We start from the raw sequence: 24,693 nt of genomic DNA, 5'->3' as shown, positions 1-24,693 counted from the left end.
GCTTCTGGAACTTCAGGGAAACCCATGCACAGATTACGAAAAGAGTCTAAAAGGGTAAGAACAGGGTACTTTGATAGAGGATAGTATCAGGGAGGCCTAATTTAGATAGCAGGTCAAGAGTTCTTTCTGAGGAAATAGCACTTAAACCGAGACATGAGGCATGGAAAAGAATTGGCTAAGGGAAGTGCACTTCCTAGGAGTGGGAAAGGAGCCCTAGTGGCACAATGGTTAAGCTCTGGACTGCTAACTGAAAGGCTGGAGTTTCATCCTACCAGCAACTCCACCAGAGAAAAGACCTGGTTTTCTCCTCCCGTAACCCAAACCAAAACCCACTGCTGTCGAGTTGATTCCGACTCATAACCCCATAGGGTTTCCAAGGCTGTAAATCTGTACAGAAGCAGACTGACACATCTTTCTCCCACAGAGCCGCTGGTGGTTTCGAACCACTGACCTTTTGGTTAACAGTCAGTCGCTTTAAGCACTGCACCACCAAGGCTCGTGTTCCTGTAAAGATGACCAAAAACCAAACCAAATCCATTTCCGTGGAGTCATAGCAACCCTATAGGACAGAGTAGAATTGCCCCATAGAGTTTCCAGGGAGCAGCTGGTGGATTCAAACTGCTGACCTTTTGGTTAGCAGCCGAGCTCTTAACCACTGCACCATCAGGGCCCTGTAAAGATGACAGCCTAGGAGATCCTTTAGGGGCAGTTCTGTTCTGTCCTACAGGGTCATTATAAATCAGAATCAACCAACTTGAAGGCACACGTAAAAAATTTTGAGTAAGGGTAGTAATGAAAGGCAATTTTAGATTGTTTGCAAATTGAACTGAAGAAAGAATATGCCTGGGTGCAGGAAACTTTCGAGTTGCATAGTCTTCTTACACTTGATTTTTATTTCTTTATTTAAATAATAATATATTTCTAAAAGTTTGGGTTTGGAATCTGACAGTCCTGGATTTGAATTTTAGTTTGTCACTTACTAGCTGGGTAGCCTTAGATAAACCTCTTTCCTCATCTGTACAATGGGTTTAAAAGTCCTACTTTATAAGATTGTGAGGAATAAATGAAATAGTGTAAGTAAAACTTAACATAGAGCAGGCCATGTAATAAACAATAAATGGTAGTAATTTGTGTAGCTGTTTTCTAAATAAGGTCGTAATATAATTTCAGTGATATACAAAGTTAGTAGTCTTTATAATTAATGAGAAAGCCGTGAGGTCTCTAAAATATCTGAATTTAATTATTGATAAAGTTTTGATTATCAGTATGCAAGAGTCAGTTTCTTTAGATATTTTGTAAGCTCCCCTGGAAAGAATTCTAGTTTAGGAAAAAAAAAAATCTTTGAGATTGATAAGATTTGTATCATTTCCTGAATCCTGGGGCTGTTTTCAGTTGCTTCACATTACAGGGTTCAGTTTTAGGATTTAGGCCAGGCGATCTGCTTCTGAAAATCAGTCAGTGAAAAACCCGTGGATTACAATGGTCCAGTCCACAACCGATCATGAGGATGGCACAGGACTGGGCAGCATTTTGTTCCATTGTGCATGGAGTCACTATTAAGTCGGGCCAACTAAAAGGCAGTTAACACCAACAAAAACATCCTTCCCAGAAGGAGGCTGGTTGATATTACTTTTGTGAATAATAAGCGGAACCTATTCCAGGTGACTGATGATAATGTCTAAAAAAAGTGCAGACAAGAGAAGCTGTCTTAAACATGAGGACCAGAGTCAATATCAGTGTTATATGAACCTTGAACTTCATCTGGAAGCCAGTGGGTCCCTGTTGAGAAGTGTAACACTCAGAGACATGTACCTTGCTGTGTATGATCTTTTTAAGTAAATGTGCTGATTCATTTCATGTTGCTATGCCTTTGGCGTGGCCTTTCAAGGTAACCTAAAAAGGGAGCATCCTGTATCTCTGAGGAAATGAGAAGTTGACTGCTGCTAAAGAAAAATACAAAGCTTTCATGTCTTTAAAAATCCTGTGACCTTGGTACAATGCAGGTATTTACTTGAGTCCTCATGTTAAATACCAGGCATCTAAATGGCCAGAATCCTAACAATGTAAACGAATGGAATTTGGTGGTGGTAGAAGAGTCAGAAATTGTTTTTATAAGACTATTTGAGAAGGAAATAACTGGAGATGTATTTGAGATATATATATATATATACGCACACACACACATATATATATAACACATTCGTTGCAACCATTAAAGATATGAAATTTATGTAGGAACATATTTAATATGAATTACTAAGTTAAAATTTTTTAAAAGGGTATGTCCAGTATGATCCCACTTTTGTAAAATACTTAGCAAAAAAGGATGCATACTCAAACATTGATAGTGGCAAAGAGATGACAGATAGCTCTTACTTTGTTTTTCCCATGGTTTTCTGATTTTCTTGAGTGTGAAATTAGAGAATTTAAGTTGCCAGAAATCTGAAAGGAATTTATCTGAATCCTGTTTTACTTTCACTGATATCTTCACTTTAGTATCAAGGGTTTTGGCCTAGGTATTAGGAGGCCATATTCTGAACTTAGCTACCAGCAATTTGACCTTGGGTAATCCCCTTAAAGGGGCCCTGGTGGCGTAGTGGTTAAGAGCTCAGCTGCTAACCAAAAGGTCAGCAGTTTGAACCCACCAGCTGCTCTGAGGGACGAAGATGTGGCAGCTGGCTTCCTTAAAGATTATAGCCTTGAAAACCCTATGGGCAGTTCTGCTCTGTCCTGTGGGGGTGCTATGAGTCAGAATCGACTCCACAGCAATAAGTTTGGTGTTTTTTAATCCCCTTAACGTCATTGGGCCTTAGTTTTCTCATCTGATAAAATGAGAGACTGGAGGAATGAGGTCACTACTCTGAATTTTCTGAAAAAAATGGACTACGACATAAGGGACTAGGCACAGGAAAAGTCTGAAGTCGAACAGTTATTTGGAAGCTACTGACCCCATCTATAAAGTATGTATTATATTTTTAGGTTTCAAGTCCTCTTCACTTTCAGCAAGCAAGGTTGTGTCATCTGCATATTGCAGGTTGTTAGTCTTCCTCCAGTTCTGATGTCATGTTCTTATAGTACAGCTTCTCGGATTATTTGCTCAGCATACAGATTGAGTAAGTATGGTGAAAGGATAAAGCCCTGATGCACATTTTTCTTGATTTTAAAGCATACAGTATCCCCTTGTTCTGTTTGAACGACTGCCTCTTGGTCCATGTACAGGTTCTGTACTTGAAGCACTTAACTGATGAAGACCAAATACTACAGCCTTCAGAAATCCTCACAACTGGACCAATAAGTAACATCATGATAAATGGAGAACATATTGAAGTCACAAGGATTTTGTTTCACTTGGATCCACAGTCAATGCCCATGGAAGCAGCAGTCAGGAAATCGATGTATTACATCAGGCAGATGTACTGCAAAAGACCACTTTAAAGTGTTCGAAAGCAGAGATGTCACTTTGAGAACTAAGGTGCACCTGACCCATACCATGGTGTTTTTAGTCACCTCATATGCATGTGAAAGCTGGATGAATAAGGAAGACTGAAGAGAATTGATAAATTTGAATTTAGATGTTGGCAAAGAATACCATGGACTCCCAGAAGAATGAACAAATCTGTCTTGGAAGAAGTACAGCCAGAATGCTCCTGGAAGCAAGGATGGCGAGACTTCTTAAGTACTTTGAACGTGTTATCAGGAGAGAACAGTCCCTGGAGAAGGACATCATGCTTGGTAGAGAGTCAACAAAAAAGAGGAAGAGCCTCAATGAGATGGATTGACACAGTGGCTGCAACAATGGGCTCAAACATAGCAATTGTGAGGATGATTTTGAGGATGGCACAGGACTGGGCAGTGTTTTGTTCTGTTGTGCATGGGGTCGCTATGAGTGGAAACTGACTCGATGGTATCTAACAACAACAACAACATATTTTTAGGAAGCAGAAAGCACTGTATCTTAGGGTCAAATGACTTGTCAAAGGCTTAACATTCTTTTCCCTTAGTTTCTCATTATCTGTTAACCAAGGAGCTTTACTGGCTGACCTCAGGGTCATTAATTCATTAAATGAATAGGCATTTTTATTCCTGTATTTCAGATGAGGATACTGAGGGCAAGTGACTTATCAAATTCACATTGACTGCCTGGTTTCCTAGTCTAGTATAGTAATGCTTTTGTCTCTACACCCTACTACCTCCCTCTGAATATATTTTTTTTCTTCTAGTGTTTTACATTCCTTGATATGACTGTGTTCATTCTGTTTACATGAGAATAGCTGCTGAATTTTTCAGTCATAAAATTTGATGGCTGAATGAGACCTAGCCCATTTCCCTCATTTAGAAATCTAAAGCAATTCTGTTTTATGAATGAGGAAAGTGAGGTCTTGAGAGGCCAAGTGACATGATTGAAATATGTAGATAGATAGAAATACAGAGATCTATCTAGATATTGACAGAGCCAAGACTTGGACCCTTGCTGTTTTCATTACGCTACATTAGAAAAAAAGAGGTAACGTTGTTTTGGAGGGTCAAGAGGTGATACCCTATGACATATTTGAATATTACCACTGAAGTGTAAGGATAATCAGCCTCTCAGTATGCAGTTACTGAGCATCTGCTATATCCAAGGCATTCTTGTTTCTTTTTAAAGTATTTCTTGGAAGAACAGTAGCCAACTAAAGCAATGTATTTTTGTATTTGTACAGATTGCTCTGTCCTATAATTTAGGCATCAAATTATTGGTTGGGCATTTTATTTCTGGTATAACTAGTGAGCAAGACATGTTTTTACATTGTGAATTTAAGCAAACCTTCCTCCCCCAAATAGGCTATAGCCAGAGGATAGGATTCTTTTATTCTTCTTGCTACTATAACATTCATATTCGTATTGTTGATTCTTGTAATTCTTTTCCTAAAGTGTTGTAAATGGTTATTAAATCTCAGAGTGCGGTGCAGTGAATTACTTAATGTGGTCCTTCTAGCCATAGTCTTTATAACTCCCACCAAATGATGGATTATGCAGATGAGGTGTATGGAACCCTAACCAGGGGATTGGTCAGTTTTTCCATCCCGCTAGGCTTAAAGGGAGACAGAGAGTAGGAGCTGTAACAGTGGAGACAGTGATAAGCAGCGGCAGAGAAACGACATCAGCAGAATCAGGAGACCAGCAGTGCAGGATACCTGCAGGAGATGGCACAGTGAGCTTCCTGGCCCACAAAGTGAGAAAGCTGAGTGCCTTCAGGCAGGAGGCTTGCTGGCAGAGTAGGGTGCCTCTAGGTACTTGGGGGAGCTAGGTTTGCCAACCCACGGAGCTAGAGCTGAGCTCCTTTGGGCCTAGTCTTACTGGTGCGTGGCTGCCTCTCGGCACTTATTGGCAGAGCTAAAAGAGCTTTTTAATGCTTGCCGGAGCAGGGCAGAGGCCAGGCCGAGGGCCATGGAGAGACCTGCCTGTGGACACGGCGGAGAAGAGGCTGTCCTGATGGAAGAACTGTTTCTGGAGCATTCCTGAACCTGAATTGTAACCTGTTACTTCCCTAATAAACCCCATAATTGTGAGTATTGTCTGTGAGTTCTGTGTGGTCATTGCAACAAATCATTGAACTCAGCAGAGAAGTAGAGTACGCTGTGGGAGAGGCAAATGGTGTCAGAATTGGTGAAAAGGGCCGGCAAGAGGAGGTATGTCTGACCTCTGCCTCATAGGAACCAGCCTTGAGCTGTTGATCTTGATTCTCCCTACCCGTTGTGAAGTTAGAAGAGGTCAGACGCCTCCACCATGCCATTTTTACACAGAGAATAGACTTCCTTGAAATAATTACGTTGAGTTTGTTTTTTACTGTAATTCTAGTTTATTTTGAAAATGTTCTGTTTTATATACTAAAACCTGAACACCAGAAAATACCAGAGATTCAGTCATATATTAAACTCATTGCCATCGAGCCACTTCTGACTTGTAGAGACCCTGTATTAGTGAAGCATAATCTAGATGTGGCTAGTTGTCCTAATAGTGAATTAGATGGGTTTGAAATACTGGGCATTGACCTTGGATGCTCTCTTAGCACTGCCACATTCTTCCTACAGGACTTTATATTATATATTATTGACATTATAAGAGTAGCAAAGTGATAACAGTTTATTGCAGATATTGGCATGACCACCCAGCAAAACTGTGAGCTCTTTGGAATCTGGAACCACCGTATTTTATTCATTTTGTATCCTCCAAATCTAACACCATACCCAGTACTTTGTTGTTGTTGTTGTTAGTTGCCGTCCATTTGGCTCCAACTCATGGCCACCTTAAGTAAAACAATGAAACGTTGCCCAGTCCTGTGCCATCTTCATGACTATTGGTATGCTTGAGTCCATTGTTGACTGATGGATGTTTGCTGCAGTCAGTTCTCATTTTGAGTCTTGCCACATCGACAAATGAAGGCCCTGAAGGCTTTACTCCATCCATGACATTAAGGTTGACTGTACTTTGAGCATCAATGGCCACTAACAACAACAGTAGTTACTACTTTGAGAAGGCAACTGTCATGGATTGAATTGCCTCCCTCAGAAATATCTGTCATTTGGCTGGTCATGATTCCCAGTATTGTATGATTGTCTACCATTTTGTCATCTGATGTGATTTCCCTGTGTGTTGTAAATCCTATCACTTTGATGTAATAAGATGGATTAGTGGCAGTTATATTGATGAGATCTACAAGATTAGATAGTATCTTAAAAGCCAATCTCTTTTGAGATATAAAAGAAGCAAGAGAGAGACATGGGGACCTCATACCACCAAGACAGCAGTGCCAGGAGCAGAGTGCATCCTGTGGACCTGGGGTTCCTGCTCTGAGACGCTCTCAAACCAGGGGGAGACTGATGAATCACGAGGACCTTCCTCCAGAGCTGAGAGAGAGAGAGAAAGCCTTCCCCTGGAGCCGGTGCCCTGCGTTTGGACTTCTAGCCTACTGGACTGTGAGAGAATAAACTTCTCTTTGTTAAAGCCATCCACTTGTGGTATTTCTGTTATAGCAGCACTAGATGACTAAGACAGCTACTCTTACTCCGGTGTATTTTGAGTGCCTTCCAACCTGAGGTTCATCTTCCAGCACTACATTGGGCAATACTCTGTTGTGATCCATATGGTTTTCATTGCAAAATTTTTTAAGTAGATTGCCAGGCCTTTCTTCCTAGTCTGCCTTAGTCTGGAAGCTCTGCTGAAACCTTTCCAGCATATAATAACATGCAAGCCACCACAGTATGACAAACTGACAGATGGGTGATGTAGTACATTGTAGGTGCTCAGAAAATGTTTAGATAGTTTTGACACGCTATATGAAGAGTCCTGTAAATCAGCTGAGCCAGTTGTCAGGACAAAAAATCTTAGGTTGCAAAATCTACATGAGAGTTAAATTAGCTTGAAAGAATGGTTAGTGACCTGCAACCTCTGGGGTACCCTTGTTTATTGATATATTCCTGTGTCATTAATGTAGAAAGTAGGTTACCTCTGAGCTATCCAGTGTAGAGTTCCAGAAGGGATTTTATTTTAGATTCAATACCTTCTACCAGTTTGTGATGATGGTCTAACAGACAAAAGGGAACTTGTCTTATAACCTGTAATTCAACAAGTTTTCGTGTGTTTGCAACTATCAAACTTGCATCTTTTTGGCAGGGGATGCCCAGGGACATAGTAAATAATGTCACAAAAAAACTCTGAAAGCCAGTTCGTTATTCTGTTTTTTAAAGACATATTTAAAAAATCTAATAGACACTCTTAAAAAAATTGTTATTTATTTCAACTGCTCTTTTTGGTAAAAATTTCTTGTTACTCATTGATTAAACGAAGGGCGTACGATTTAAGAAAACATGATTCATGTAGGCAAGAATTAACTGTAGCTTTCTTTATAGTTGAAAGGCATGTGTTGAAGTTTTGCAAAAACATTTTTATGTTTGTTGGTTCATTTACTATGCAAGTCGAATGTCCTACATATTGTTTGTTAAATCTCTGCCTAGAAAATTTCATATAAATTTTCAACTTAAGCTGTGTTGGATTAAGGGATATAAATGCTGCCAGAATGATCAACTTCTGAAACATATTTGTGTTTTAGCAACATTTACTTTTTATTCAGAAAAGTATAAAGGATTATAAAGAAGAAAGAGAAGTGGCCCAAAATTTCACTGCCAGTTTAACTTATTAATTTGTTTCTGCTTCATATACTTTATTTGCAAGCATAAATACAATTGACATTTTTTAAAATAGAAATAATACATACAAGTGACTAGAAAATTTAAACTGTACGAAAATAATTCTTCAACATCATCCTCTCCCCAGAAATTTTTCCCAAGAAATTTTTCAGTGCATCTGTATTTCTTTCTTTTGAAAAACAATATGAAACATTTATACAGAAGTCTTGGTGCTGTACACTGGTTAGCCGTCTTGCTTTTTTCTCAATATCTCTTGACAATCTTCCCATACCAGTGCATGCAGATCTACCTTATTCTTTATTAACAGCTATATCACCTGCAGAGGTGCCCAGGTGAAACAGTGGTTAAAGTGCTCCGCTGCTAATGAGAGGCTGGTGGTTTGAACCGACCAGCTTCTCCATGGGAGAAAGATGTGGCAGTCAGCTTCTGTAAAGATTTTGTTGTTGTTAGGTGCTGTCTAGTCGGTTCCGACTCATAACCACCCTGCGTACAACAGAATGAAACACTGTCCAGTCCAGCACCATCTCACAATCATTGCTATGCGTGATCCCATTGTAGCAGCCACTGTGTCAGTCCATCTTGTTGAAGGTCTTCCTCTTTTTTTGCTGACCCTCTACTTTACCAAGCATGATCTCCTTCTCCAGAGACTGGCTCCTGCTGATAACATGTCCAAAGTATGTGAGACAAAGTCTAACCATCCTTGCTTTCAAGGAAAATTCTGGCAGTACTTCTTCCAAGACAGATTTGTTCGATCTTCTTGCAGTCCATGGTATATTCAGTATTCTTCCCCAACACTGTAATTCAGAGTCATCAATTCTTCTTCAGTCTTCCTTATTCATTGGCCAGCTTTCGCATGCATATGAGGCAGTTGAAAATATCATGGCTTAAGTCAGGCGCACCTTAGTCGTCAAAGTGACCTCTTTGCTTTTTAACACTTTAAAGAGGCCTTTTGCAGCTGATTTGTCTGATGCAATATGTCATTTGATTTCTTGACTGCTGCTTCCATGAGCATTGACTGTGGATCCAGGTAAAATGAAATCCTTGATGACTTCAGTATTTTCTCTTTTCCTTATGATGTTGCTTATTGGTCCAGTTGTGAGGATTTTTGTTTTCTTTATGTTGAGGTGTAATCCACACTAAAGGCTGTAGTTTCTGATCTTCATCAGTAAATACTTCAAGTCCTCTTCACTTTCAGCAAGCAGGGTTGTGTCATCTGCATATCGCAGGTTGTTAATGAGTCTTCCTCCAATCCTGATGTCGCGTTCATCACATACTCCAGCTTGCCAGATTATTTGCTGAGCATACAGATTGAATAATTATGGAGAAAAGATACAACCCTGACGCACACCTTTCCTGACTTTAAACCACCCAGTATCCCCTTGTTCTGTTCTCATGACTGCCTCTTGGTCTGTGTAGAGGTTCCTCATGAGCTGAATTAAATGTTCTGGAATTCCAGTTCTTCACAATGTTATCTATAATTTGTTATGACCTACACAGTTGAATGCCTTTGCGTAGCCAATAAGACACAGGTAAACATCTTTCCAGTGTTCCCTGCTTTCATTCGAGATCCATCTGACATCAGCAGTGGTATACCTCGTTCCATGTCCTCTTCTGAATCTGGCTTGAATTTCTGGTAATTCCCTGTCGATGTACTGTTGCAACCACTTTTGTATGATCTTCAGCAAAATTTTACTTGCGTGTAATATTAATCATATTGTCTGATAATTTCTACATTCTTTGGCATCACCTTTGTTTGGAATGGGCACAAATATGAATCTCTTCCAGTCGGTTGGCCAGGTAACTGTCTTCCAAATTTCTTGACATAGATGAGTGAGCACTTTCAGGGTTGCATCCGTTTGCTGGAATATCTCAATTGGTATTCCATCACTTCCTGGAGCCTTGTTTTTCACTAATGCCTTCAGTGCAGCTTGGACTTCTTTCTTCAATACCATCGGCTCTTTTTTTTTTTTTTTTTAAATTGTACTTTGGGTGAAAGTTTACAGCTCAAGTTACTCTCTCATACAAAATTTTATACACATATTGTCATGTGACACTAGCTGCAATCCCTACAATGTGACAGCACACTCCTCTTTTCCACCCTGGGTTTCCCGTGTGCATCCAACCAGCTCCTGTCCCTTCCTGCCTTCTCATCCTGCGTCCAGACAGGAGCCACCCATCTGGTCTCGTGTATCTGCTTGAACTAAGAAGCACGCTTTTCACGAGTATTATTTTATGTTTTATAGTCCAGTCTAATGTTTGAAGAGTTGGCTTCGGGAATGGTTTTAGTTCTGGGTTAATATAGCGTCCGGAGGCCATGGCCTCGGAGGTTCCTCCAGTCTCAGATCATTAATTCCGGTCTTTTTATGTGAGTTTGAGTTCTTTTCCATACTTTTCTCCCACTCTGTCAGGGATTTTCTGTTGTGTTCCCTGTCAGGGCAGTCATTGGTGGCAGCTGGGCACCATCTAGTTCTTCTGGTCTCAGGCTGTTAGAGTCTCTGGTTTACGTGGCCCTTTTGTCTCTTGGGCTAATATTTTCCTTGTATCTTTGGTGTTTTTCATTCTTCTTTGCTCCAGGTGGGTTGGGACCAGTTAATGTATCTTAGATGGCCGCTCACAAGCTTTTAAGACCCCAGATGCCACTCACCAAAGTGGGATACAGAACATTTTCTTAATAAACTTTGTTATGCCACTTGACCTAGATGTCCCCTGAAACCATGGATCCCAGACCCCAGCCCCAGCTACTCTGTCCTCAGAGTGTTTGGTTGTGTTAAACTTCTTAGCTTTTGGTTTAATCCAGTTGTGCTGACTTCCCCTGCAATACCATCGGTTCTTGATCATATGCTACCTCCTGAAATGGTTGAACGGCGACCAATTCTTTTTGATACAGTGACTGTGTGTATTCCTTCCATCTTCTTTTGATGCTTCCGGCATCATTCAGTATTTTGCCCATAGAATCCTTCATTGTTGCAACTCGAGGTTCAGATTTTTCCTTCAGTTCTTTCAGCTTGAAAAATACCGAGCATGTTCTTCCCTTTTGGTTTTCTAACTCCAGGTCTTTGCACATTTCGTTGTAATACTTTACTTTGTCTTCTCAAGCCCCCCTTTGAAATCTTCTGTTCAGCTCTTTGACTTCATCATTTCTTCCGTTCACTTTAGCTGCTCTATATGTTCTAGTTTCAGAGTCTCTTCTGACATCCATTTTGGTCTTTTCTCTCTTTCCTGTGTTTTCAGTGACCTTTTGCTTTCTTCATGTATGATGTCCTTGATGTCATCCACAGCTTGTCTTCAGTCAGTAGTGTTCAGTGCGTCAAATCTATTCTTGACATAGTCTCTAAATTCAGGTGGAATATACTCAAGGTTATACCTTTGTTCTTGTGGACTTGTTTTAATTTTCTTCAGCTTCAACTTGAGCTCACATATGAGCAGTTGATGGTCTGTTCCACAGTTGGGTCCCTGCCCTTATTCTGACTGATGATACTGAACTTTTCCATCATCTCTTTCCACAGATGGTAGTCGATTTGATTCCTTTGTATTCCATCTGGTGAGGTCCACGTGTATAGTCTCCATTTATGTTGTTGAAAAAAGGTATTTCCAATGAATAGGTCATTGGTCTTGCAAAATTCTATCATGCCATCTCCGGTGTCGTTTCTATCACCAAGGCCATATTTTCTAAATACTGATCTTTCTTCTTTGTTTCCAGCTTACACATTCCAATCACCAGTAATTATCAGTGCATCTTGATTGCATGTTTGATCAATTTCAGACTGCCAAAGTTGGTAAAAATCTTCAATTTCTTCATCTTTGGCCTTAATGGTTGGTGCATAAATTTGAATTATAGTCGTATTAACTGATCTTTCTTGTAGGTGTAACGATTTACAGCCTTGGAAACTCTATGGGACAGTTCTGTTCTGTCTTATAGGGTTGCCATGAGTATGAATCGACTTGACAACAGTGGGTTGGGTGCGTATATCACCTGGATGGGCCATAATTATTTTTCACAGTCTGTATCGATACACATTTAGATTGTCTCCAGTTTTTTTGTTATGCTACAGTGAAAGTCCTATTAATATTTTGGCATGGAATAATTTCTGAGCAGTGGGATTGCTGGGTCAAAGGGTATGTGCATTTACAATTTTGATCAAATTGCCACCAAAGGTTACACCAGTTTTCACTCCCAGCAACGGGGAATGCAGCATACTTGTTTCCCCTCACCTTTGCTAGCACTGAGTATTAACAGACTTTAAAAAAATTTTCTACCAATTCAGAAGGTGAGCTAAATTATTATTTCTAAGTAAGGAAAGTAGGCAGAATTTTTAAAATACTTCATAGGATTTAAAAGTTTTTAAAAAGGCTAGTATTCTTATTTCTGTTTTTATTTTTTTTATGTTTTACAAATTAAGAGATGAAATTGGACTGATCCCATGTCCTGAAGCTCGGTATAACCGGAGTCCCATAGTCCTGGTTGAAAACAAACTTGGTGTGGAGAGCTGGTGTGTCAAGTTCCTTTTACCATATGTCCACAACAAGCTCCTTCTATACAGAATGAGAAAGCAGTGGCTGAACAAAGATGGTAAGTATGAACAATATCCTCTTCCCTTCTTTGGTTTTTAGAAGCAGTATGGGATATGCTGGGAAGAGTCCTGGTCTGAGTGTTGACGTTCTGGATTCTAGTTCTGGCTCTACCATACACTGCCTGTGCAGGTGCCTTACCTGTCTGTTAAGTGAGGAGGTTGGTTTGGGAGAGGAATGATACTGTAATTCTCAGGACTAGATCAGTAGTTTTCAAATTTTGTATTTGTAGTGATTCTGTGGAAGTGCTTCAAGTAGGATTTCAGGCCACCTACTGCAACCAGAGTGATTCTGATTTTATCTGTTTCATGTATTGGGGTCATTTGTAAGATTTTACTTGACAAAAGCTTTCTTGTGGCTTAAAAAAACAAAAATGTTTGCCTGTCCCTGAAATGATTTCTAGTCCCTATAAGCTCAGGGTCTCTGATTTCTAATCCTTTAGTATTTTATAGGCAATAGAACTCATTTTAGTAGCAGTCCAGATGATATAACGGAGGCATGATGGTGGTAGTTACATTGTGCATGAGCTCAGTGATTTATGAAGGTTCTATTGCTCTGTGAATCCCACTCGAGCTCTGGCCCTCTGTGTCCTGTTCCTATATGGAAATGAGCAAAGGAAAGCCATCCCACCAGTCACTTCTTCCACTCCTCTGAGACTATGCTTAACTGCATCAGACAATCCCTGTTTGTTCCACTCAGTATCTTTTCTTAGTGCTTCCCGATAGGTGATATTAAGCCTCCTGTGCACAAATCTGTTAATCCTTTTAGGCTCACTTCAAGTCTCACCTTTTTGGGGAGTACTCATCTAAGACTATGTCCCAGACTGTTTTTGTAAAGCTTCTTTCACTTCCCACATCCAGAGGTACCTTTAAAAGTGCTCAGTATTGCCTGGAGGTTGATTGTGAATAAGAATTTTGTTTCCTAAAGAATTTTATTCAGTTCAATAGCCATTGTCAAGGGCCTACTCATGCTAGAAGCTGTTCTAAATACTGTGAGAGATTAAAAAGATGAATAGTACACAGTCCCATTACTCAGAAACTTAAAATTGAGTGAAAAACAGTCTCTTTTTTGGGAGGGGGGATGTGGAGGAGAGTGTTGCCAAAGATATGATAGACTGATTTCCTTGAACTCCTCTCAGCACTGTCCTTAACATACTGCTGTAATACAGCACATTTCCCTGTTTGGACCAGTAGAAAAGGAGTCTGGTTTAAAGATTTAGTGTGAAATAATTTCAGTGATTATTTCCCTTAACTTATCCTTTGATAGATATTTTTTAATTAGAAGTCTGTGCCCAAATTTTGTTTGAAGGTAAGGTTATTTATCTGTTGTTAGACTCACTTCCTTTAATTCTTCATTCCATCACTATATTGTAGGTTTCAATAACACTAAGGTAGAAAGGATGTAACACCTTATGAATCCATCAAGTTATTTTATGCCAGCCAAAGCTGTATTATGTGGGATCCAGTGTGCAGAAATGTGTAATTGAGTCAGCATAGAGCTAACTCTGGGTGAGATAGAATGATTATCTGAAGAGAAGAAACAAGTATGAATTTTAAAATGTCAAAGGGAGCAGGTGTCTCAAATCATTAGCCTTTGCCCATTCACATGCACTAGCTCAACCTGCCTCCTTCTTGCAGCCTTCCGAGTCCTTTTTCCATTTCCCTATTTCTTGTACTTGGTGGACGCTGCACTGCAGACTTGGTGTCTCTCCTCATCATGTGGTTTTAGTCTTGATATGCCCAAGAGGACCCAGGCAGCCGATCAAGTGGTTAAGCTAACTCAGACCAATAGCTGACATCTAAACTTTGAATTCTGATGCAACTGTTAATGTGTACAGGAGGATCTTCTGATTTTTCCTAAATTATACCCCATGGAAGCAGTTTTCAGTTTCACTTTTTTTTTTTGAAGCATAGTTTAGTGTGGTGTCACATATTACTTTAGTTGTATATTGTATTATCAGTATAAATAAGGAAGTGAATGTCTGGTTTGACAGGACAAGATACCTGAAAATGACAATTGGGTAATATAAAAGTATTCTGCAAACTTGTGAACCGAAGCATTTAGAACACAGAGGTGAATCTTGCTGAGAAAAAGCTGTCAAAAATGTTGGGAAAAGCAGCTATTTTATGAAAATGGTATACCTCGAAAACTGTTGCTGTAGAAAATATTATATGTATTAGAAGAGCCACATGCAAGTAAAATTTTGCTGAAGATAATTCAAAAGCAGTTGCAGCAGTACATCGACAGGGAACTGCCAGAAATTCAAGTCAGATTCAGAAGAGGACGTGGAACGAGGGATATTATTGTTGATGTCAGATGGATCTTGGCTGAAAGTACAGAATGCCAGAAAGATGTTTACCTGTGTTTTATTGACTGTGCAAAGGCGTTTGACTGTGTGGATCATGACAAATTACGGATAACATTGTAAAGAATGGGAATTTCAGAACACTTAATCATGCTCTTGAGAAACCAGTACATGTACCAAGAAGGGTGTGCGTCAAGAAAGTCAAAAAAGGTGTGCGTCAGGGTTGTATTCTTTCCCCATACTTATTCAGTCTGTATGCTGAGCAAATAGTCTGAGAAGCTAGACTGTATGAAGAAGGATGTGACATTAGGATTGGTGGAAGACTCATTAACAACCTGCGATATGCAGATGATACAACCTTGCTTGCTGAAAGTGAGGAGGACTTGAAGCACTTACTAATAAAGATCCAAAGCCTTCAGTATAGATTACACCTCAGAAAACAAAAATCCTCACAACTGGACCAATAAGGAACATCATAATAAACAGAGAAAAGACTAAAGTTGTCAAGGATTTCATTTTACTTGTTTCCACAATCAATGCCCTTAGAAGCGGCAGTCAAGAAATCAAATGATGTATTGCATTGGGTAAATCTGCTGCAAAAGGCCTTTTTAAGTGTTGAAAAGCAATGATGTCACTTTTGAGGCCTGATCCAAGCCATGATATTTTCATTTGCCTCATACGCATGTGAAAGCTGGACAATGAGAAGGAAGACTGAAGAAGAATTGATGCCTTATGGTGTTGGCAGAGACTATTGAATATACCATACACTGCCAGAAGAATGAACAAGTCTGTCTTGGAAGAAGTACAGCCAGAATTTTCCTTGGAAGTGAGGATGGCAAGACTTCATCTCACGTACTTTGGACATGTTATCAGGAGGGATCAGTCTCTGGGGAAGGACATCATGCTTAGTAAGGTAGAGGTCAGCAAAAAAGACGAAAACCCTTGACAACATGATGTGACACAGTGGCTGCAACAATGGCCTTAAACGCAGGATGGCGCAGGATCGGGCAGTGTTTCATTCTGTTGCACATAGGGTCTCTGTGAGTCAGAACTGACTAGACACCACCTAATAACAACAACAACAATTAGAAGAGCCAAGTAAAGAAAGCTGGCAATTTAAAGAACAGTTTCAGAAATGTCAGTGTTTGTGTGATTAATCATGCTGGAATCTTAGGTATCCACCTAAGAATGTATTATGTGACTGAAGGTGACCTTTACTTTTGAGATAGAGTTTTTTCTTGTTAACTTAACAGAATTTATGCTCTCATTAATGTGCCAAAGTCCTTGGGTGTTTGGAAAGCATGCCTGTTTAATTACTTGACAAGAGATTGATTTAAAAAAAAAAAATCTGCTGTAGTAATAGCCATATTTGGCTTGGGAGAGGAATGATACTATATTTCTCAGCTATGAAACGTCACTGATTTTTGAGAAATCCATGACAAATACAAAAAGCAGGTAAGAGAGAAGACCCCGCTAGGTATTGGAGTCCTAACTGGACAGAACTCCTTTCTGCTCTCTAAGTGTCCAGTGTGCCTCTTATGCCATCTTCTTTTGCTTTGCACTCTTACAGCTTCCACTGTCTGTCTATAACTGAGCTCTCTCTCTGAAAGCCATCTTCTACTCTCCATTTATTTTGCTGCGTAGATCCTCATTATTTCTCATGTAGACTGATGTGATTACCTCAGTGGTCTACCTTATTTTCTGTCTCTCTCCTACAGTCCATGTCCATCATGCAAAATAACACCTACCAACAATACTTCTAAAAACACAGCTTCAGAGATGCTGTTCTGAAATATATAGCTGCTTATGTTATTTCATGATGCCTAGAGAATCAGGGTAGATTTCAAACTCTTTAGTGTGGCATTCAAAGCCTTTCACAGTCTGTCCCCAGCCTATGTTACCACCCCTTTTCTCTACTTTATACTCAGCATCAGAGGTTGCAGATATCAGCCACCAGGCTGAAGCCTGCCCACAGATACATTTCGTTTTGGCTCATAGGGTATTTTTAAAGATTGTTTTTAATTAGTTGCCAGTGTTTAAAATCAGGATGAAAATCTGGATTTCCGTCTTTGCTTAAAAACATCAGAAGCCCTGGGTACAAGTTTCTACATGGCAGCAATTGCCCGGGGCTGATCGCTTCTACCTTTCTTGACTGGGCAAGCCTATTGCAGTTTACCACATCTTCCAGTCACTGAAGCAGTGCCAGTTGCCATTTATCATCAGGTTTGCTTTGTTGCTTCTTTGACATTCATTTGACCCCTAGAAGTATTTGAGTTTGCAACTATTGATTGCATAACATACACTGTTCCATTCTTTGACATTGCTGTGTACTACTGTCTTCCATGCCTTTGCTGAGGCCAGACTCACGTATCGTTTATGTTACCATCATCATCATGGTTGCCAGCACACACACATCCCTAATGCCCTATGTACATCACATGTATACATTCGCATGCTCTTTCTCACCCTGTGTGTGTGAGCACTCCCCCACACACACACCACATACACAACACTAGGAAGCCTCTTTGACCTCTCCAGGAAGCAGTAATTGCCACTCTGCATTTCTGTTGGAGTCCTTTTTTCAGACTGCTTGCATAGTAGCACTTCCCACCCACCCTGTATTATTTATTTAATGGCCTTTTCCCCAGCTGGATTGTGAGTTTGTTAGAAACATGGACTGTGGCTTGTTTTTGTTTACTCAGCGCCTTTACATAGTGAAGAGACATTTGTCAAATGAGTAACAAGAGTTTGGTAAGCAAGAGTTTTTAGCTTAATCTTGCCGTTGATTCAGGGACTGTGTTCTGTGATAAACTGGGCCTTTCTGGTGTTTACCACATAGTTAACCTCATGCTTCTCTCCTTGTGGTAACCTAAATGTAGTTTGGAGGAAGAGATTAACCAGTCCAAGTTGATTTTGTATTTATTCCTAGGTGTCATGAAAATACTCTTTGTTAGAGATAGTTGTCAAACCTGGTGACCATTACCAGGTAATTGCTGGCGTTGGGACATTTCTAGAATGCAATGCAGCAAAGGAAGCATATTGATTTTTCTGTGGCATCTTTATATCCTCTCCTGTTAGTGCTGGAATTTAGCTGTCTTCCTGTGTATGGTGTGCCCTGGTTCATTTTCTCTCTGTGATTATATAATAATTAGTAATTTATTGGAGTGTACATAACAAAGGGACATTTGCTGGTATATCTTTTGGTGTTTGGAGAGAAACTTAATTTTAAGATAATATAGGGATTCCAGTTGCTCATATGATCTTCTGGTGAAACTGCAAAGGAAATGGCATATAGTTGATGAAATTTAGAGTGAAATAGTTACAGTCAACTGTTGATTATACATGTTTATTTTTAGGTCTTTGGTTCAGTCCTGACTCATAGAGGGCAGAGTATTTGCAGAGTGTGTGCTAGAGTGGAAAGAGCATCTGCTTTGAGGAAGACAGACCTGGATTCAGATTCAACTCAGCAAAGTGACTTCAGGCAAATTTACCTAGCCTCTTTCTTCTTATTTTTACACCTAAAGAAGAGAATACTAATTTGGACCTCAGAGGGTTGTGAGGATCACAGGAATCAATGTGTGTAAAGCACCCAGCACACTCAGCACAGTTCCTGGCATGTAGTAGGCTGTCAAGAAACCTGAGCTTCCTTTTCTTTTATTTAGCGAGAACCAGTAGGGAAGAAGAGTAGAAAAATACATCGAATTCAGAAACGATTCTTTAATTATATCCAATATTTCTAACCTACTTACTTTTTGATTGACCCTTTCCATTTCTGACATTCACCTTCACCGTGTACTTCTTTATACTTTTTTTATTAGTATTACTAAAAAGACTATCATTTGTTTGTCCTTTTAGGTATGTTTAGGACCTACATTTTGATTTGAAGGAGGGGGGATGCCAGGGTTCTGAATCTGCAGACTTAGATAATTAGACACTATGTAATTAAAAATTTGCAAAATTCGTTTTCATTTGTGTGTCCTTTACACTTGCAACTTTATTTTATCACCCATCTTGTGTTCAGAGCAAATTTTTTCAGTAGGTCTAGAACTTTTGCCAAATTAATAGAAAGGAATTTTGAAGACAATAAATGACAATATAAAAAACCTTTGTAGAGTAATAAAAATAAGATCTGGATTTCTTTATTGTAATATATACTATGAAAATGTTACGATAACTTATACTAGGTTGGGGTTCTTTGAGTGCTGTTGCTGCTATTTTTAATATAGCAGAACATGTTTGTTGTTATTTGATGCACCTTGAAAGATCTTACTTAATCTTCTCCAAAGCCCAGGAGGATAGAATTTAACTGCTAATGACTCATTCAGAAAGATCTGGCAAGGACATTATTTGGTTTTGTGAGAAAACTTGAAATTTGGGTGAGGGGGCGGGATGGGACAACAACATGATAGCCTCATCCTCAGAGAATGACAAAGGCTGAATATTACTGAAAAGCATAGGTTTTAGTGCTTATATGTCCTCCTTTGGCAGGTTGCTTTTAATTACCTTAAATTATTTTTGAAAATAGGACAACAGTCCTTAAAGAAAATCAAAATACTATTCGATTTCCCTTCTCTCTGTATAAAGCCATAGTTGGACTTTTAGTTGTATAAACCAGCTGCATTTTACTGTCATGTGCAAAAATCAGGCAACCATCCAACATAAAGCAGGTCATTGGTTCAATGGTACTACCTCTAACTGCTCATCTCTCCAGTGACTATTTATTGAGTGTCTGCTATGTGCCAGGCGCGCCACTGAAGATAGAGTGGCCAGTAGCCCTACCCTTGAGCTGACTGCTCAAATAGGTGATCACAGTGGGTTGTGATGGGTGATTTGATTGGGGTAAACACAGGGAGCTAGGAAAGTGAAGGGTGGGGGGAAATCTTATTGGAGGGCTCAAGGAAGGCTTCCTACAGAAGGTCTCATCTGAGCCTGAGTCCTGAATCAGAAAGCAGTTGGTCAAGGAGGAGGGGAGAAGGGTCTTCCAGGCTGAGAAATGTAACATGCAGAAGCCAGAGACAGGGTCACCTTTTAGAAGTTCCCCTAGACTGTGATTGTGTGTGTTACTAGCACCACTGTTGGTACGCTATCCTGAGATTCTTAGAAGCTGAGTAGTGTCCCACTGCTCAGCGGTCACTGCTCAGCCAGCTTAGAAGATTTCTTTTTCTCCCTCTGCAGCATCCGATCCCAGTATCATTTGTGGAACAAGGTTAGGAGATACAGGCTTTATAGCAGCAATTATCACCGAGTGCTTACAGTGTGTCAGTTACTGTTCTGACACTTTATAAGGTAGTACTATTATTAGCTTCATTTTTACATATGAGGAAGACACTAAGGCCCAGAGACATTAAGTGACTTGCCCAAGAACTCCCAGCAGGTAGTGGAGCTGGGCTCTAAACCCAGCCGCTGCCGTTGCCCTCCTTGGGGGGACACCATTAAAAGAAGTGTTACTTTGATCAGCTTTCCTCTGTCTTTACATAGCCACAAAGTAGAAGGTGAGGAGTCATATATTGTGTTTATTTCTTGGTTTTTTGCCTTATGCTGCTGTACAAGAGTCTCTCATGGAGCATGAATTTGTGTTCACTTTTTGCAGGAGAAGAAAAGTTGCATTAGAAGTGCAGACAAATAGCAACTACTGCCGTTGATCACATACATTTTCTTTAATACAGAAAGGTAGAGCCCAAGGGACTAAATACCAGTGTACCTGGGTGCTGTGATGGCTTTGGAAGATTGTAAACTTCAAAAGAAATTCCAAAGGCTTTCCCACAAGGCATAAATCTTTCCATACAGCTACCATTGACTACCATGTAGTTTTTGTTATTGTTGTTGCCTATTTAAAAAATTTAGACAGTTTCACTGTAGGAACAGCTGCCTCATTATTTCTAACTTCTTTGATTAATTGAAAATATTTGTTTCTTGGTTGATAAGTAGCAATAGTGTTTAGTTGAATAAATATTTACTGAGTACTCATGATGTGTCAGACAGATACAGAAAAGTAGAATTTCATTGTTCACAACCCTATGAGACTGATGTTATTTTCCTCATTTCACAGATAAGGACTGAGGTTCAGAGAGATTAAGTTATTTAGTTAGTGGAGAGGCTTGAGTTATGTAGGTAGTTAGGCAGTTTGGCTTTAAGGCCTGTGTTCTTACCACTCCTCTATGCTGTGAGCAGATGTGGTGCTTCCTTTGGACAAGGGCCATATCTTCCTCATCTTTATCTGGCTTGGTACTTGGCTTGTCGATGCTTAGAAATTTGGTTGAGTGAGTGAGTAATTTTAAGATGTATAAGACAGTATCCGCCTTCAGGAAATTTACTGTCTGATTAAGGGGATAATATTTATACAAAGTGGATAAGAGGAAAGTAAGTATACACAAAACATAGAGATGAAAGATTTCTTCCAGCTGAGTAGATCAGGAAAGCTTTCATTGGGAAAGATTCCTGACAGAGAGAATGGCAGGCAGGTAAATATGAGGTGTGTTCAGCGACATGAAGGGGCAGGCAGATAGGTGTGTTCAGAGAATGTCAGAGTCTGGCTCAGGTGAAGCATAGCATGTGAAGAGAAGTAGTGGAAGGCCAGGCTGACAAGGAGACTGGGACCAGGTTCTAGAAGGCCTGGTTTCCTGGTACATTTCTCCAGCACCTTTTGCTCTAGTTACACTCTTATCCATAATCTCTTGGACAGCTCACTGTGAAGTTCCATGCCTGTTTACCTTTGCTCATTATTTTTCCAGTTTGCAGTGCTGTTTAACCACCTTCTTCATCTAGTCTTTCCTCACTACCACACCAAAACCAAAAAAAACAAACCCGTTGCTGTAGAGTCGATTCTGACTCATCGCGACCCTGTACGAGAGTAGAACTGCCCCATAGGGTTTCCAAGGAGCTCCTGGTGGATTCAAGCTGCTGACCTTTTGGTTAGCAGCCGAATTCTTGCTACCCCAGGAAGAATTAATTGCAACTTCTTTGGTGATCCCCATTCTCTTAGTTATCTAGTGCTGCTGTAACAGAAATACCACAAGTGAATGTCTTTAACAAAGAGAAATTTATTCTCTCACAGTCTAGGAGGCTAGAAATCCGAATTCAGGGTGCCAGCTCCAGGGGAAGTCTTTCTCTCTGTGTTGGCTCTGGGGCAAGGTTCTTACCATCATTCTTCCCCTGCTCTTGAGCTTCTCAGTGCAGAGACCCTGGGTCCAAAGGTCCGTGCTCCTGGCTCTACTCTCTTGGTGGTATAAGGTCCCCCATGTCCTTGATTCTCTCTTTTATATCTCAGAAGAGATTGGCTTAAGATACAACCTTGTCTTGTAGATTGAGTCCTGCTTCATTAACACAACTGCCTCTAATCCTGCCTCATTAACATCATAGAAGTAGAATTTACAACACATAAGATAATCACATCAGATGACAGAATAGTGGACAATCACACAATACTGAGAATCATGTCCTAGTCAAGTTGACACACATTTTTGGGGAACACAGTTCAATCCGTGACACCCATCTTGTGGTGTATGCTTCTATTTCACAATTATTTCATTTTGCTGTATATAATTACTTATTTATATGTCTCTCTCTAACTGTCTTTTGCCTTCTGGAGGGCAAGATCTGGTCTTAATTATCACTGTATCCATTCCCTTAGCCTTAAGGGCCCAGTTTAATGTTTTGCACATAGTCAATACCTGGAATATTTGTGGAATTGAATGAATAATAATACAGAAAATTATATTTCTTTTCCTTGGTAAATATTAAATTAGTGCCAAAAACTACTAAAAGTGAAAGAATGAAGAGGTTAATTAGATAATTCTTCATAAGGATATCATGTGTCTGTATGTAATGGCTTGTAATGGGGAGGATAGAGGACAAATAAATGTGTGCTGATGCTACTGTTTGTTGCTCGTTTAATGAATATTTCAGTATACTCAGTGGTAATGAAATCATAGGCTCACAATAAATGTTAATCCCTTTTATTAAGATGGTTGAAATGGAGTAATTGATTTTCTTATTAACTAGAATATTTAAAAATGAGTATAGGGATGTATTTGTGTGTGTATTCTAAAAAGTTTATCAAACACTCAGAATGTCCCAGGTATTTACTGTGAACATGAATAGACTTCATAAAATGAACTATAAATAGTAAACAAAGATGGAAGTGTTTGTATTAATAAACATAGATTAAAGAATTAAAACAGTAGCAAAGTATCATTTTATGTCCGCCACATTCATTTTTTAAATTAAATTTATATAGGCCAGAATTACAGAGATATAAGTACATTCTTGTTAATCTTGACAGTATACATAGATGCTGTCCATTTGGAGGACAATGTGTAAATACTTCCTAGGAGCTATATTAATACTAACGTTTCTATTGTTTTGACATAGTAGTTTCTCTCCTGGAAATATATCTTAAGAAAATAACTATCAGACCAAAAGTGTGTTTAAAAATGTTTGTAGCAACATTATTTTATATAAAAACAAACAGGAAATAGCCTGCAGAAGAAGATAAATGATAATATATTAAATTAAGGAATTGTTATACAGCTGTTAAAAATGCATACTGTAGCAGTATAGGAGAATGCATGTGAAATAACATTGAATGGAAAGATAGAACAAAATCGTACATTTATTATCACTTTAGCTGTGCAAAAATGTGTTAGAAAGGATGTTTGCAAGGGTATGTAAATGAATTGTGTTAAGAAGGTTGGATTATGAGGTGTTTTTTTTCCTCTGTTGATTTTTTTAATGCTGTAAAGTTGTTTCACTGTTGACTTTTTAAAAAAGTATACTTATCTTTGGTAGAAGAAAATCTTAAGGATAATCCTCATGCCCCTGATAGCTTAGAGCAGTGTAGCTATCATTAAAGTTAATATAACATAAGTTACATTAGTATGAGATATATATGTATAATATATATACACACACATATATACGTATAAGAAGTAAGGAGGACCTTAAAAGAAAGAGAAGCCAGGCTCTAAACGGTAGGACTATTTGGTTTTAATATGACTTCTCTTTCTTTTAGAATTGATAGATGTCACATGCACCCTGCTGCTTCTAAACCCAGACTTTACCACTGCATGGAACGTGAGGTATGTCACTCTTCATCCATGAAAAGATGAATTTTAAACAAATTCTGAAGACATAAGCCCCGTGAGTTGTTAGCTTTTTAAAAATGAAATATAAACCATAATTCATGGCATCTTACACTTATTTTTCAACCCATTTTTTATAATACTCACTCTAACACATAAGTTTTGCCCCTTTTGCATGCCTGTGTCCATTCTCCATAAAGTTTCTTGCCTGAAATGTAAATTGTCATGTTGAATTACTGTATACTGTTTGATACATGGCTTTTATTTTTTTTCCTTTTTAGGAGGATAGGGGCACTCAGCACATTTGGTTGCATTGAGAGGCATTGGTTAGTGTATTTGAGAAGCACTGCATTGTAGTGGAAAGTGTGTAGGATGAGGATTCAGGGCCACAAGATTGTAGTCACTAACTCTGTGACCTCTGTGGGACAAAGCACTTGAAGCCTCTGAGACTCAGTGTTTTGGAGTGGGATCACATTTTATTAATTTCTGAAGTTCTTTGATTCTGATTTTTTGTAGCTTTTATACACAAAATACTTTATAGAGATATTGAAGT

The 24,693-nt window shown here is 39.3% G+C and overlaps 1 protein-coding gene across 2 annotated transcripts in view; it reads left to right on the top strand.

Moving 5' to 3' along the window:
- Nucleotides 1-24,693, top strand: part of PTAR1 (protein prenyltransferase alpha subunit repeat containing 1) — a 62,854-nt gene that overhangs the window by 4,093 nt on the left and 34,068 nt on the right. For both annotated transcript variants that reach the window (XM_023730850.1, XM_023730849.1), the window contains exons 2-3: nt 12,587-12,756; nt 24,071-24,137. In XM_023730850.1, the coding sequence (XP_023586618.1) occupies nt 12,587-12,756; nt 24,071-24,137 (237 nt within the window). The remainder of the gene's footprint in view (nt 1-12,586; nt 12,757-24,070; nt 24,138-24,693) is intronic.

Source organism: Trichechus manatus, unplaced genomic scaffold (genome assembly GCF_000243295.1).
Source record: "Trichechus manatus latirostris isolate Lorelei unplaced genomic scaffold, TriManLat1.0 scaffold00038, whole genome shotgun sequence".
In the NCBI taxonomy this organism is placed as follows: Eukaryota; Metazoa; Chordata; class Mammalia; order Sirenia; family Trichechidae; genus Trichechus; species Trichechus manatus.
The sequence above is the reverse complement of the archived record's forward strand: the minus strand, read 5'-3'. Positions and strand labels throughout refer to the sequence as shown.